This window comes from Giraffa tippelskirchi, chromosome 11, assembly GCF_054371585.1.
Source record: "Giraffa tippelskirchi isolate mGirTip1 chromosome 11, T2T-mGirTip1v1.2.pri, whole genome shotgun sequence".
NCBI classification, from domain to species: Eukaryota; Metazoa; Chordata; class Mammalia; order Artiodactyla; family Giraffidae; genus Giraffa; species Giraffa tippelskirchi.
The window spans coordinates 77,492,755-77,507,855 of NC_137285.1; the positions used below are offsets into that span (position 1 = coordinate 77,492,755).

A 15,101-nucleotide genomic window follows, 5' to 3' on the forward strand; every position below is an offset into this window, starting at 1 on the left:
GTGCAATTTGGTTTGGTGAGTCTCAAAGCTACCAGATGGCACTTCCCAAGTCAGGCCCCCGCAGGAATCAGGGTGGGCTGCCTGCCTCGGGCCCTGCCACAGGGACAAGCCACACCAGTGGCCTCCCTGAGCTCCAATGGCCGGATCTGGGGGGTTCTGTCTGGGTGCACACCTCCTTGCTGTGGCCAAGTTCCCCCCTTCTCTGAGCACCAGCTTCATCCTCTCGAATGAGGACATCAATTGCTACCTTGGCACGTTACTCTCTTCATCCTGTGAAGACTCATTAGGCTTATCCTACAATTACTAGCTGGCCCGAAGAGATATCTCCTGAATCCAGCTTAAGCTGGAGTCTCCCAGGCTCATCTGGCATGTCTTCCCTGAAGTCTGCCAAAACCCACACCCTTGCATTTCCAGGGACTCCCCTTAGCCAGCTGGGCAGAAAACCCAGCATGCTTCAAACAAGCTGACAGACAAGCGGGAGAGGACTCATGGGCAGACGGCTTCCCTCAGGTCTCGGGTGGAGCTCTGGGACCACAGCAGCAACGGGCCATCCCAGCCCCTGGGCTCAGCAGCGCCCTCATTCTCAGGCCGGCGGCTCTGCCCTGAGGGGAGCAGGAACGTCACCAACTGCCGCAGGCGGACCTCAAGCCCCTCCCACTGCTGGAGCCTGACCTCCCCCGGCCCCACCCCTTCCCCTACCCCAGCAGGACGAGAGCTCGTCTTCCCCTGGCTTCCAACGTGAGGCCCGGCCCTGGGCCCCGATTGGGCACTGCCCCAGCCCGGAGCCAATCACAGTGGCCAGGGAGGTGGAACGCACCGATTGGCCAGGGCCAGGTCATGTGACCATACTCCCCAGGAAACTCAAAGATTACCAAGGTTCTCTAAGAAACCAATGAACAAAATTATCCACTAAAGGCAAACCATAATTTTTAATGAGGCCAATGTCACAGAAAAAAAAAATGCTCCACAATAAACTGCTCAAGGAAGCTACTAAATAAACTTTCAGAAAAGTTTAGTAGTTTTTTTTTTTTTTTAAATAGGGTGACGGAGAGCTATACCTTTCCCATCTATGTGAATTTAGGTTTAAACTAGATTTCCCTTGGCTATTATATAAGACAAAAAAACCCACATCACCCACTTTCACTCCCCCCCACCCCCAAAATGTGTTTTAATCTATTGAATTTTTGTGTCCTCAGTTGTGTCTGATTCACGGCAACTCACCAACTCTACACAGCCAGGCTCTTCCGTCCATGGAATTCAGGGCAATTTTTTCTGTCCCAGTAAATGCCCACCCTGGGTGATCCAAAGGCAAGGGCTCCGAGGCTCCTGAGAGACTAACTCCTTTCAGCTGAGCACAGAGCTGGCTCCTCACTGGGATGCCTGTGGCCTGGGGCTCCCAGAGGGGAGAGCAGCACTCGCCCCACCGTGTGGTCACTGCTGGAAGTGCAGGCTGCTCCTCACTCCCCCTTGACAGTGTCCCTGAGGGCAGAACAGTGTGAATCGAATCAAGGTGGAAATGCAAACTCCAATGCAACCAACCTTCCCACAAGATCTCCAAAACCACTCAGGAACAGGGAATTGGAAACTGCAGGGGATGACATGAATGGAGATGGAGACTTGACACCTTACACCGAGTTCACTTCCAGTTATCCCTAGACAAACTTTCCATGAAAACTTGTCACAAATCTAGAAGAACAATGAGCAGAAACCGGACACGTGCTTTGAGTCTTCACACACAAAACTAAAAGGCAGTCCACAAAAAAAACCCAGAGAATACAGTGGACTTTGCAAAATCAAAGATATCTACTGTGGGAAAGACCTCATGACAAAAGCAAAAGACAGGTCATACATCGCGAGACGAATGAGTGGAAACACAAAGCTTATCAAGGATGTGTCTCCAAACAGACAAAGAACGCCAACACAACAAGCCTGTGAAAACTAGGGAAAGGTCTGAAGGGACACCAGACGGAGGAAGACACACACAGAGTATCCCGGATGATGTCCAGCACTGAGGGCCTGAAGAAACAACAGTCTAGTTGCACCCCCTCAGGCCTGTGTGACCGTGGATGAGGCCTCTGTTTCCCGGTGGCTCTGAGACATGGACAGGGAGGAAGGGGAAGAGAAGTCACTTGCATTTCTAATACTCACAGCAAAGTCTTCCAATGAGAAGGGAATTATCACCCCCACTGACAATGCCATTCACTGAAGTGATATCCACGAGTCCATCTACCCCAGAAGGGAAGGATGGACCTGTTCTCACAAAACGGCGAGAGATGGAAGGAGGAAGATCAAGCCCACACCAATCACTGGAAAGAGAAGCTGTGCTCAGGGCTTGAAAGAATTCCTACTGGGAAAATCATGTCACAGCCCCACATGGCAATCCACAGCTTCCATGCTATTCCTCCCAAAATGCCAATGCATTTTCGCACCGAACAAAGAATTGCAAAAGGGGTACGGAAACAGAAAAGAGCCTACATTGTCAATACAATCCGACGAAAAAGCCCCGATACGGACATCCAAGGTTGTGTGAAAGGAAATTAGACGACCAAACTAGGATCCTCAGGAGAGTATCGGAGAAGGCAATGGCGACCCACTCCAGTACTCTTGCCTGGAAAATGTCCTGGACGGAGGAGCCTGGTAGGCTACAGGCCATGGGGTCTTGCAGAGTCAGACACGACTGAAGTGACTTAGCCGCAGCAGCAGCAGCAGGACAGTATGCTATTGGGAATACAACAACACACACAGATCCAGATCGATGGAATAAAGTTGAGGGTCCAGAAACAAACCCCAGCATCCATGGTCAACTCATCTCTGACACAGACGGTGAGAATATCCAAATGGGAACAAGAAAGCCTCTTCAATCAATGTCCATGGGAAAACCAGACAGCTACATCTGAAGAACGCTATTGGGTTTGATCTCATACCACCTCAATATCGGGGAAAAACCTCACCCTAAAGACTGATGTCATGAGATAGCTAGAAAGAAGCGTAGGTCAAAGGCTCCTTAACATCAGAGTCTCCTTGCCATTTGCTGGGCGGAGGTCGAAATGGGTCTCTTCAAGTAAGGGAAAGAGGTAAACGAAGTACACCACTGGGTTTCCATCCAATGGAACCTATTCACAACAGAGAGGCTAAGCATTCACAAATGCAAAAGATAGGAAACGGAACACGAGAGACTCCTTGCAAGTGGTGTATCTGAGAAGGGGTTCATATGGAAAGAGACGAAGAATGCACAGCACTCAGATTCCAAGAAACACCACCACCACCCTTGACCCTTCCCCCATGACCAACTCTGACCTAAAGCCTTTCTCTCCCTCTAACCTATCCCTAAAACATAACCCTCATCTAATCATATACATGTGCATCCCTAGCATCCATCCATCCATCCACACACGAGAGAGAAAGAGGAAGACACAGACGGAATTGAGAAAGGAAAAGAGAGGGACACAGCCAGAGAGAGACACGGAACCAAAGAGAGGAAAGGAGTCGATGGTCCAGACTATTCCTCAATCTGTCTCGAAGGTAGAAGCAATGACAGCGCCCTTCCACCCCAGAAGGGGGAAAAGGACGGAAGGTTTGGAGAGGAAAAGACAAGAACGCAGGGAGCCATTAGAAGCTCAGCCACCCGCAGAAGCCGAGCTGGGACCCTTGAACAGAATCTCAATGGAAACAGAGGACCAGAAAGTTGGCTACTCTTTTCTATAAGAGAGGGAGACCTTCGAGTCTTCCTTTCGGTCCTCCAACTTGGATGCGGGGTCTCAAAACAGTCAGGAGGGGGAGTGCCTTTTCCTGGGTTCCACGGCGCATCCAGGCCTCGTTCTGCCCCATTCTGTGCTGTGTCAGCCCTGGATGGAATCTTTCTTTCTGAAGTCTCAGCGCACGAGCTCCACGTGATATCGGCCCCAGGTGGAAAGGCATGGAGCTGCTCGTAGGCCGACAGACCTAGGAAGCAGATGGGAGAATGACCCCCACTCTGCAGATGGAGAGACTGGGGCAACCCTGAGGGGCATATGCTTGTCCAGGGCCACACCACTTATGAGAAGAAGGAGCCTGGTCTGAGAGCAGCATGGTCCTCGGAGCTCAGGCCCTGGCTGAACCCAGGCCTCCCCAGGGCTGTGGGCTGGGCCGTGTGGGTGTCATTGTGCCTGCACATGGCCTAAGGGGGGTGGTCGAGCAGTCAGAAACCCAGAGATTCCCTTGGGAAGTTTTGAGGAAGGGACCTCAGCACGAACCCCAGGAAATGATGTCACCTGCCGGCAACAGAACCCAACAGAACCCGCAATCCGGGTATCCAGGCCTCCAGAGCGGAGAGGAGCCCCCAGCCAGATCACTTGCTGCCAAGATGTTCTGCTGTTTGCCCCTGCCCAGAGGCCGGGGCCTCAGGAGAGCTCACAGGCAGTGTGCGTGGGCACCCTGTCGACGTTGGCTCAGGACACCCCCGAGAGGCCTCTGGCCCTTTGCCCGGAGAAACAGAAAGGTAACACGGGGAGCCCCAGGCCGGGCCAGGCCACCTCTCCCATGCCACCCGGAAACACCGGGTCCTTTGCCTGTGTGTGGGGATGCGGGTTTCTCGGGCTGTGTCTCCCTCAAGGAAGCCCAGGCGGATGTGGGGTCAGAAGCCTGTGGACAAGTTGTGCCCACACCCCAGGGGAGAGCAGGCTGGGCGGGATGGGGAGAGTGTGGGCAGCGCCGACCGGCCAGGCTGACCTCACACCCTCAGATGGGTCTCTTTCCTCCCGGGTGGGGATCTGAGCAGACACACGTCTCTGACCCTTCTGGGAAGAGAAGTTCGAGCAGGCAGAAGCAGCGGCTCCACTGGCCAGGCCCAGCTCGGAAAACTCCCAGCATGGCTGGCTGACGGTCACTGTCGTTGCAGAGCTTCCCACGTGATGAGGCCGAGGACGGGGACACCCCATCCAGCTCCCAGAGGGAGGGGTCGGAGCACCACCCGCCCGCCCGTGAGGCCCAGTGCAGGCTCCAGGTCAGCGTGCCCACGGAGGCATCAGCCCCACCGGGGGAGACGCGGAGGTGGGGAAGGCCTGCTGCCGAGACACCGCCCAGGATACAGCCGGCGGCCCAGTCTGAGGCTTCCACGGAGCTCAGCACACCCGGCTCCGACCCAGAGTCCAGAGAACCCCGGCCTCTGAGGCACCAGGAGGACCTGGAGCCCAGCACGCCACAGCACAGAGGTGAGGACGCTGGGGCTGGTGCACGGGAGTGTGTGGGGAGGGGTGCTGAGCTACACAGGGACGAGTCCTCGAAAGCTGCTGCTGGGCCTGCAGCAAGCGCTGGCCTCACACCCCCTGCCCCCCATCTTGCACACTTCAGTCCCAAAAGACATCTGACGCTGGGTATTCTTTGGGAACCTCTTGGAAGGTTTCTGTCCCGGGGTACGCACATGCCAAGGCTGGCCTGTGGGCAAACTTTGCTTCTCCCCCAGCTCTAGCACTGGCCTCCAACTGGAACCAGGCTCCACTTCCCAGACCTGTCCCCACACAGGTGGTGGCTCCAGGTGCAGGACCCAGGGATCCACCGAGGGCAGATGGAGAAGCGAGACTTGCCCTCGCAGAGACACCAGGCCAGCTGGGTACTGGCCAGCACACCGGGCAGATCGGATCTCCGTGCCTGCAGGACCCCCAGCCCCAGGCACTGATGTCCCACCCCCTCAGCGAGAACCTCCACCTCCACGTGCACCTCTACCTGCTCGGGCTTTAGCAAGAGAACCCGAGGCAGAGGAAGAGTCACCGCCTCGGCAGGGAGAGCCTGCCCTGGCTCCCACGCAACACCCAGACGCCCACGATGACTCACCCAGCCCTGCAGGGAGAAAGAGCCCCCGCTCTGGACAGAGACCCAGAGCCCTTACCGGAAACACCACGTCCAGGGGAGCGGTCGGCTCTGCAGCCTCCATCCCTGTCTGCTCACCGTGGATGCCGGCAACTCGGTCTGCCCCCAGGGGACATGGAGTTCCTTTCCCCTGAACTGCTTTGCATGTGGTTTGTTTCCACCTTTCTGGTGATGTTTTATTTTTTGTATGGTTTCCTGGATTTTTGTTGGTTAAGTTGGGATTAGTAAACTGTTTCATCATTGTTGCAATCTGGGAACACTGTTGTGTAACTCTGGTGATACTGTGTTACCATCACCACTTTGTAGTTTCAGACCCGTTCCATCTTTATGCCCCACCCCCCAACAAAGCCTGGATTCAAGGCAAGCACGCCCTGTTCATCCCTCCCCCCGATCCTGAACACAATTTCATCTTTTCTTTCTGCATTCCTTCCTATATTCTTGGTGTCCCCAATCAATGACTCTCAGCGAAATGACTGAAGGAGTGTTTTTCGGACTCTCCACCTACTGTAAGACTCCATTGGTGAGTTCTCATTTTTATGTCATTTGAACTAGCCTTTGATAGCTGAAAGGACGGTGTACGTCCTTTCAAGATACCATGTGCCAAACGAAGCCCTTTTGGCAACTGCCATCATTATCTCCAGGCAGGCATTGCTGTTTGAAGGGTGACATCTCAGCCAGAAGGCAGAGGCTGAGCTCCTCTTGTTGCACCAGCTCCCAAAAGAAGCCAAGAAAGGGAGCTGGAACAACAAACCACCCCCATGCCCAGGAAAGCGTTCTTCATGACAGAAGGCTAGAAAATGACCCAACATCCTTGTGGCCCAGAACCACTCTAGAAAATCACTGTTCCATAAAAAAGAGAAACACATGGGAAGTTCCAAGGAGAGGCAATGCCCATGGCCAGTGTACTTGAGAGACGGCCTGACCGCTCCGGGGAAGACACGCACCGACGGAACCCCTTGGGAAACAGCAGTGATAGTCCTCACCGTCGTAAGGGTTTCCTCTGGGGACAACCTGCCCTGGGCACCACACGAGGGAGCAGACCGGCTTCTCTTCCTCTGCCCCCACACCATTCACTCATGAAGGCAGCTCAGGTGTTCTCATGCCCTGCCTGCCTGCCTGCCTGGCTCATCCGTGAGCTGTGACCACCTCCAGGCTAGGACTCCACCTTTTCCTCTCTGTGTACCGTGAATCTGCACACAGTGGGCTTTCAGAACCTTAGGAGACTTGAGCCATTCCCGCTCGAGCCAGAACCCTCCCCAGGAAGGAAAACAGCTGTGGAGTCATTTTGGCCCCAGCACTGGTTCCGAAAGCCTGGCGGCTCCTACAGCCTCTACGGTGTGAAGAGGGAGGTCCCTTTTGACAGAGCTTTCCGGCTCTCAGATCTAAGCTGTTGTTTCACTGTCAGCTGTGTCTCTTCCGTTGCAGCCAGGTGGGCCACGCTGCTCCAAAGGAGCTCACAAGCTGAGTTTCAAGGGAGGACAGGGATGGCTACAACGTGCTGCAAACTGAGTGAGGGTCCCCACAATCCTCAGCAAAGGTCTGTGGTGTGCAAGTGGGGAGTAGAGGGCCCCCAAGTTCCAAAGGAAGGGAGGTAGTCGGGAGCTAAAGCCCTTGGCTGCTGTGGTAGCAGCTGCAGATGGCAGCCCGTCCACAGTGCACTTCAAATGAGGTCATATGAGCGGGACTCTGGAAATGGCTCCGAAATCGAGAGAAAGGGGTCAGGGTATGTGGGAATCCGGCGGGGGTGGGGGGTGGATGAAGGAAGGTGTCCCTCCTCTCTCCAGTGCAATTTGGTTTGGTGAGTCTCAAAGCTACCAGATGGCACTTCCCAAGTCAGGCCCCCGCAGGAATCAGGGTGGGCTGCCTGCCTCGGGCCCTGCCACAGGGACAAGCCACACCAGTGGCCTCCCTGAGCTCCAATGGCCGGATCTGGGGGGTTCTGTCTGGGTGCACACCTCCTTGCTGTGGCCAAGTTCCCCCCTTCTCTGAGCACCAGCTTCATCCTCTCGAATGAGGACATCGATTGCTACCTTGGCACGTTACTCTTTTCATCCTGTGAAGACTCATTAGGCTTATCCTACAATTACTAGCTGGCCCGAAGAGATATCTCCTGAATCCAGCTTAAGCTGGAGTCTCCCAGGCTCATCTGGCATGTCTTCCCTGAAGTCTGCCAAAACCCACACCCTTGCATTTCCAGGGACTCCCCTTAGCCAGCTGGGCAGAAAACCCAGCATGCTTCAAACAAGCTGACAGACAAGCGGGAGAGGACTCACGGGCAGACGGCTTCCCTCAGGTCTCGGGTGGAGCTTTGGGACCACAGCAGCAACGGGCCATCCCAGCCCCTGGGCTCAGCAGCGCCCTCATTCTCAGGCCGGCGGCTCTGCCCTGAGGGGAGCAGGAATGTCACCAACTGCCGCAGGCGGACCTCAAGCCCCTCCCACTGCTGGAGCCTGACCTCCCCCGGCCCCACCCCTTCCCCTACCCCAGCAGGACGAGAGCTCGTCTTCCCCTGGCTTCCAACGTGAGGCCCGGCCCTGGGCCCCGATTGGGCACTGCCCCAGCCCGGAGCCAATCACAGTGGCCAGGGAGGTGGAACGCACCGATTGGCCAGGGCCAGGTCATGTGACCATACTCCCCAGGAAACTCAAAGATTACCAAGGTTCTCTAAGAAACCAATGAACAAAATTATCCACTAAAGGCAAACCATAATTTTTAATGAGGCCAATGTCACAGAAAAAAAAAAATGCTCCACAATAAACTGCTCAAGGAAGCTACTAAATAAACTTTCAGAAAAGTTTAGTAGTTTTTTTTTTTTTAAATAGGGTGACGGAGAGCTATACCTTTCCCATCTATGTGAATTTAGGTTTAAACTAGATTTCCCTTGGCTATTATATAAGACAAAAAAACCCACATCACCCACTTTCACTCCCCCCCACCCCCAAAATGTGTTTTAATCTATTGAATTTTTGTGTCCTCAGTTGTGTCTGATTCATGGCAACTCACCAACTCTACACAGCCAGGCTCTTCCGTCCATGGAATTCAGGGCAATTTTTTCTGTCCCAGTAAATGCCCACCCTGGGTGATCCAAAGGCAAGGGCTCCGAGGCTCCTGAGAGACTAACTCCTTTCAGCTGAGCACAGAGCTGGCTCCTCACTGGGATGCCTGTGGCCTGGGGCTCCCAGAGGGGAGAGCAGCACTCGCCCCACCGTGTGGTCACTGCTGGAAGTGCAGGCTGCTCCTCACTCCCCCTTGACAGTGTCCCTGAGGGCAGAACAGTGTGAATCGAATCAAGGTGGAAATGCAAACTCCAATGCAACCAACCTTCCCACAAGATCTCCAAAACCACTCAGGAACAGGGAATTGGAAACTGCAGGGGATGACATGAATGGAGATGGAGACTTGACACCTTACACCGAGTTCACTTCCAGTTATCCCTAGACAAACTTTCCATGAAAACTTGTCACAAAACTAGAAGAACAATGAGCAGAAACCGGACACGTGCTTTGAGTCTTCACACACAAAACTAAAAGGCAGTCCACAAAAAAAACCCAGAGAATACAGTGGACTTTGCAAAATCAAAGATATCTACTGTGGGAAAGACCTCATTACAAAAGCAAAAGACAGGTCATACATCGCGAGACGAATGAGTGGAAACACAAAGCTTATCAAGGATGTGTCTCCAAACAGACAAAGAACGCCAACACAACAAGCCTGTGAAAACTAGGGAAAGGTCTGAAGGGACACCAGACGGAGGAAGACACACACAGAGTATCCCGGATGATGTCCAGCACTGAGGGCCTGAAGAAACAACAGTCTAGTTGCACCCCCTCAGGCCTGTGTGACCGTGGATGAGGCCTCTGTTTCCCGGTGGCTCTGAGACATGGACAGGGAGGAAGGGGAAGAGAAGTCACTTGCATTTCTAATACTCACAGCAAAGTCTTCCAATGAGAAGGGAATTATCACCCCCACTGACAATGCCATTCACTGAAGTGATATCCACGAGTCCATCTACCCCAGAAGGGAAGGATGGACCTGTTCTCACAAAACGGCGAGAGATGGAAGGAGGAAGATCAAGCCCACACCAATCACTGGAAAGAGAAGCTGTGCTCAGGGCTTGAAAGAATTCCTACTGGGAAAATCATGTCACAGCCCCACATGGCAATCCACAGCTTCCATGCTATTCCTCCCAAAATGCCAATGCATTTTCGCACCGAACAAAGAATTGCAAAAGGGGTACGGAAACAGAAAAGAGCCTACATTGTCAATACAATCCGACGAAAAAGCCCCGATACGGACATCCAAGGTTGTGTGAAAGGAAATTAGACGACCAAACTAGGATCCTCAGGAGAGTATCGGAGAAGGCAATGGCGACCCACTCCAGTACTCTTGCCTGGAAAATGTCCTGGACGGAGGAGCCTGGTAGGCTACAGGCCATGGGGTCTTGCAGAGTCAGACACGACTGAAGTGACTTAGCCGCAGCAGCAGCAGCAGGACAGTATGCTATTGGGAATACAACAACACACACAGATCCAGATCGATGGAATAAAGTTGAGGGTCCAGAAACAAACCCCAGCATCCATGGTCAACTCATCTCTGACACAGACGGTGAGAATATCCAAATGGGAACAAGAAAGCCTCTTCAATCAATGTCCATGGGAAAACCAGACAGCTACATCTGAAGAACGCTATTGGGTTTGATCTCATACCACCTCAATATCGGGGAAAAACCTCACCCTAAAGACTGATGTCATGAGATAGCTAGAAAGAAGCGTAGGTCAAAGGCTCCTTAACATCAGAGTCTCCTTGCCATTTGCTGGGCGGAGGTCGAAATGGGTCTCTTCAAGTAAGGGAAAGAGGTAAACGAAGTACACCACTGGGTTTCCATCCAATGGAACCTATTCACAACAGAGAGGCTAAGCATTCACAAATGCAAAAGATAGGAAACGGAACACGAGAGACTCCTTGCAAGTGGTGTATCTGAGAAGGGGTTCATATGGAAAGAGACGAAGAATGCACAGCACTCAGATTCCAAGAAACACCACCACCACCCTTGACCCTTCCCCCATGACCAACTCTGACCTAAAGCCTTTCTCTCCCTCTAACCTATCCCTAAAACATAACCCTCATCTAATCATATACATGTGCATCCCTAGCATCCATCCATCCATCCACACACGAGAGAGAAAGAGGAAGACACAGACGGAATTGAGAAAGGAAAAGAGAGGGACACAGCCAGAGAGAGACACGGAACCAAAGAGAGGAAAGGAGTCGATGGTCCAGACTATTCCTCAATCTGTCTCGAAGGTAGAAGCAATGACAGCGCCCTTCCACCCCAGAAGGGGGAAAAGGACGGAAGGTTTGGAGAGGAAAAGACAAGAACGCAGGGAGCCATTAGAAGCTCAGCCACCCGCAGAAGCCGAGCTGGGACCCTTGAACAGAATCTCAATGGAAACAGAGGACCAGAAAGTTGGCTACTCTTTTCTATAAGAGAGGGAGACCTTCGAGTCTTCCTTTCGGTCCTCCAACTTGGATGCGGGGTCTCAAAACAGTCAGGAGGGGGAGTGCCTTTTCCTGGGTTCCACGGCGCATCCAGGCCTCGTTCTGCCCCATTCTGTGCTGTGTCAGCCCTGGATGGAATCTTTCTTTCTGAAGTCTCAGCGCACGAGCTCCACGTGATATCGGCCCCAGGTGGAAAGGCATGGAGCTGCTCGTAGGCCGACAGACCTAGGAAGCAGATGGGAGAATGACCCCCACTCTGCAGATGGAGAGACTGGGGCAACCCTGAGGGGCATATGCTTGTCCAGGGCCACACCACTTATGAGAAGAAGGAGCCTGGTCTGAGAGCAGCATGGTCCTCGGAGCTCAGGCCCTGGCTGAACCCAGGCCTCCCCAGGGCTGTGGGCTGGGCCGTGTGGGTGTCATTGTGCCTGCACATGGCCTAAGGGGGGTGGTCGAGCAGTCAGAAACCCAGAGATTCCCTTGGGAAGTTTTGAGGAAGGGACCTCAGCACGAACCCCAGGAAATGATGTCACCTGCCGGCAACAGAACCCAACAGAACCCGCAATCCGGGTATCCAGGCCTCCAGAGCGGAGAGGAGCCCCCAGCCAGATCACTTGCTGCCAAGATGTTCTGCTGTTTGCCCCTGCCCAGAGGCCGGGGCCTCAGGAGAGCTCACAGGCAGTGTGCGTGGGCACCCTGTCGACGTTGGCTCAGGACACCCCCGAGAGGCCTCTGGCCCTTTGCCCGGAGAAACAGAAAGGTAACACGGGGAGCCCCAGGCCGGGCCAGGCCACCTCTCCCATGCCACCCGGAAACACCGGGTCCTTTGCCTGTGTGTGGGGATGCGGGTTTCTCGGGCTGTGTCTCCCTCAAGGAAGCCCAGGCGGATGTGGGGTCAGAAGCCTGTGGACAAGTTGTGCCCACACCCCAGGGGAGAGCAGGCTGGGCGGGATGGGGAGAGTGTGGGCAGCGCCGACCGGCCAGGCTGACCTCACACCCTCAGATGGGTCTCTTTCCTCCCGGGTGGGGATCTGAGCAGACACACGTCTCTGACCCTTCTGGGAAGAGAAGTTCGAGCAGGCAGAAGCAGCGGCTCCACTGGCCAGGCCCAGCTCGGAAAACTCCCAGCATGGCTGGCTGACGGTCACTGTCGTTGCAGAGCTTCCCACGTGATGAGGCCGAGGACGGGGACACCCCATCCAGCTCCCAGAGGGAGGGGTCGGAGCACCACCCGCCCGCCCGTGAGGCCCAGTGCAGGCTCCAGGTCAGCGTGCCCACGGAGGCATCAGCCCCACCGGGGGAGACGCGGAGGTGGGGAAGGCCTGCTGCCGAGACACCGCCCAGGATACAGCCGGCGGCCCAGTCTGAGGCTTCCACGGAGCTCAGCACACCCGGCTCCGACCCAGAGTCCAGAGAACCCCGGCCTCTGAGGCACCAGGAGGACCTGGAGCCCAGCACGCCACAGCACAGAGGTGAGGACGCTGGGGCTGGTGCACGGGAGTGTGTGGGGAGGGGTGCTGAGCTACACAGGGACGAGTCCTCGAAAGCTGCTGCTGGGCCTGCAGCAAGCGCTGGCCTCACACCCCCCGCCCCCCATCTTGCACACTTCAGTCCCAAAAGACATCTGACGCTGGGTATTCTTTGGGAACCTCTTGGAAGGTTTCTGTCCCGGGGTACGCACATGCCAAGGCTGGCCTGTGGGCAAACTTTGCTTCTCCCCCAGCTCTAGCACTGGCCTCCAACTGGAACCAGGCTCCACTTCCCAGACCTGTCCCCACACAGGTGGTGGCTCCAGGTGCAGGACCCAGGGATCCACCGAGGGCAGATGGAGAAGCGAGACTTGCCCTCGCAGAGACACCAGGCCAGCTGGGTACTGGCCAGCACACCGGGCAGATCGGATCTCCGTGCCTGCAGGACCCCCAGCCCCAGGCACTGATGTCCCACCCCCTCAGCGAGAACCTCCACCTCCACGTGCACCTCTACCTGCTCGGGCTTTAGCAAGAGAACCCGAGGCAGAGGAAGAGTCACCGCCTCGGCAGGGAGAGCCTGCCCTGGCTCCCGCGCAACACCCAGACGCCCACGATGACTCACCCAGCCCTGCAGGGAGAAAGAGCCCCCGCTCTGGACAGAGACCCAGAGCCCTTACCGGAAACACCACGTCCAGGGGAGCGGTCGGCTCTGCAGCCTCCATCCCTGTCTGCTCACCGTGGATGCCGGCAACTCGGTCTGCCCCCAGGGGACATGGAGTTCCTTTCCCCTGAACTGCTTTGCATGTGGTTTGTTTCCACCTTTCTGGTGATGTTTTATTTTTTGTATGGTTTCCTGGATTTTTGTTGGTTAAGTTGGGATTAGTAAACTGTTTCATCATTGTTGCAATCTGGGAACACTGTTGTGTAACTCTGGTGATACTGTGTTACCATCACCACTTTGTAGTTTCAGACCCGTTCCATCTTTATGCCCCACCCCCCAACAAAGCCTGGATTCAAGGCAAGCACGCCCTGTTCATCCCTCCCCCCGATCCTGAACACAATTTCATCTTTTCTTTCTGCATTCCTTCCTATATTCTTGGTGTCCCCAATCAATGACTCTCAGCGAAATGACTGAAGGAGTGTTTTTCGGACTCTCCACCTACTGTAAGACTCCATTGGTGAGTTCTCATTTTTATGTCATTTGAACTAGCCTTTGATAGCTGAAAGGACGGTGTACGTCCTTTCAAGATACCATGTGCCAAACGAAGCCCTTTTGGCAACTGCCATCATTATCTCCAGGCAGGCATTGCTGTTTGAAGGGTGACATCTCAGCCAGAAGGCAGAGGCTGAGCTCCTCTTGTTGCACCAGCTCCCAAAAGAAGCCAAGAAAGGGAGCTGGAACAACAAACCACCCCCATGCCCAGGAAAGCGTTCTTCATGACAGAAGGCTAGAAAATGACCCAACATCCTTGTGGCCCAGAACCACTCTAGAAAATCACTGTTCCATAAAAAAGAGAAACACATGGGAAGTTCCAAGGAGAGGCAATGCCCATGGCCAGTGTACTTGAGAGACGGCCTGACCGCTCCGGGGAAGACACGCACCGACGGAACCCCTTGGGAAACAGCAGTGATAGTCCTCACCGTCGTAAGGGTTTCCTCTGGGGACAACCTGCCCTGGGCACCACACGAGGGAGCAGACCGGCTTCTCTTCCTCTGCCCCCACACCATTCACTCATGAAGGCAGCTCAGGTGTTCTCATGCCCTGCCTGCCTGCCTGCCTGGCTCATCCGTGAGCTGTGACCACCTCCAGGGTAGGACTCCACCTTTTCCTCTCTGTGTACCGTGAATCTGCACACAGTGGGCTTTCAGAACCTTAGGAGACTTGAGCCATTCCCGCTCGAGCCAGAACCCTCCCCAGGAAGGAAAACAGCTGTGGAGTCATTTTGGCCCCAGCACTGGTTCCGAAAGCCTGGCGGCTCCTACAGCCTCTACGGTGTGAAGAGGGAGGTCCCTTTTGACAGAGCTTTCCGGCTCTCAGATCTAAGCTGTTGTTTCACTGTCAGCTGTGTCTCTTCCGTTGCAGCCAGGTGGGCCACGCTGCTCCAAAGGAGCTCACAAGCTGAGTTTCAAGGGAGGACAGGGATGGCTACAACGTGCTGCAAACTGAGTGAGGGTCCCCACAATCCTCAGCAAAGGTCTGTGGTGTGCAAGTGGGGAGTAGAGGGCCCCCAAGTTCCAAAGGAAGGGAGGTAGTCGGGAGCTAAAGCCCTTGGCTGCTGTGGTAGCAGC

At 54.7% G+C, this 15,101-nt stretch overlaps 2 protein-coding genes and 1 long non-coding RNA gene across 4 annotated transcripts; 2 read left to right on the forward strand and 1 right to left on the reverse strand.

Annotated features, from left to right (window-relative positions):
* Positions 1-905: 905 nt before the first annotated feature.
* LOC145527667 (uncharacterized) lies at positions 906-13,172 on the reverse strand. 2 transcript variants are annotated; one of them, XR_014069840.1, is made up of 5 exons: positions 11,343-11,568; positions 8,848-9,105; positions 8,118-8,229; positions 3,717-3,942; positions 906-1,479 (listed from the first exon to the last, which is right to left on the reverse strand). It is a non-coding gene; the product is annotated as an uncharacterized LOC145527667 (long non-coding RNA). The 2 variants fall into 2 exon arrangements; XR_014069839.1 differs by lacking the exons at positions 906-1,479; positions 3,717-3,942 and having other exon boundaries at positions 7,701-8,229; positions 11,343-13,172.
* LOC145527566 (uncharacterized) lies at positions 914-6,093 on the forward strand. Its single transcript, XM_081545671.1, has 3 exons — positions 914-4,477; positions 4,877-5,189; positions 5,441-6,093. Exons 1-3 carry the CDS (start codon positions 4,067-4,069, stop codon positions 5,713-5,715), a joined length of 999 nt encoding a protein of 332 aa, XP_081401797.1. The 5' UTR covers positions 914-4,066; the 3' UTR covers positions 5,716-6,093.
* LOC145527550 (uncharacterized) lies at positions 9,757-13,719 on the forward strand. The gene is made up of 3 exons (XM_081545652.1): positions 9,757-12,103; positions 12,503-12,815; positions 13,067-13,719. The coding sequence occupies exons 1-3, from the start codon at positions 11,693-11,695 to the stop codon at positions 13,339-13,341; spliced, it is 999 nt and encodes a 332-aa protein (XP_081401778.1). The 5' UTR covers positions 9,757-11,692; the 3' UTR covers positions 13,342-13,719.
* The last annotated feature ends 1,382 nt before the right edge of the window (positions 13,720-15,101 follow it).

Coding starts and splice junctions, on each gene's coding strand:
- LOC145527566 (XM_081545671.1), top strand. CDS start 4,067: ATGGTCCTCGGAGCTCAGGCCCTGGCTGAACCCAGGCCTCCCCAGGGC. Junction 4,478..4,876: donor TTGCCCGGAGAAACAGAAAG/GTAACACGGGGA, acceptor CTGTCGTTGCAG/AGCTTCCCACGTGATGAGGC. Junction 5,190..5,440: donor CAGCACGCCACAGCACAGAG/GTGAGGACGCTG, acceptor CTTCTCCCCCAG/CTCTAGCACTGGCCTCCAAC.
- LOC145527550 (XM_081545652.1), top strand. CDS start 11,693: ATGGTCCTCGGAGCTCAGGCCCTGGCTGAACCCAGGCCTCCCCAGGGC. Junction 12,104..12,502: donor TTGCCCGGAGAAACAGAAAG/GTAACACGGGGA, acceptor CTGTCGTTGCAG/AGCTTCCCACGTGATGAGGC. Junction 12,816..13,066: donor CAGCACGCCACAGCACAGAG/GTGAGGACGCTG, acceptor CTTCTCCCCCAG/CTCTAGCACTGGCCTCCAAC.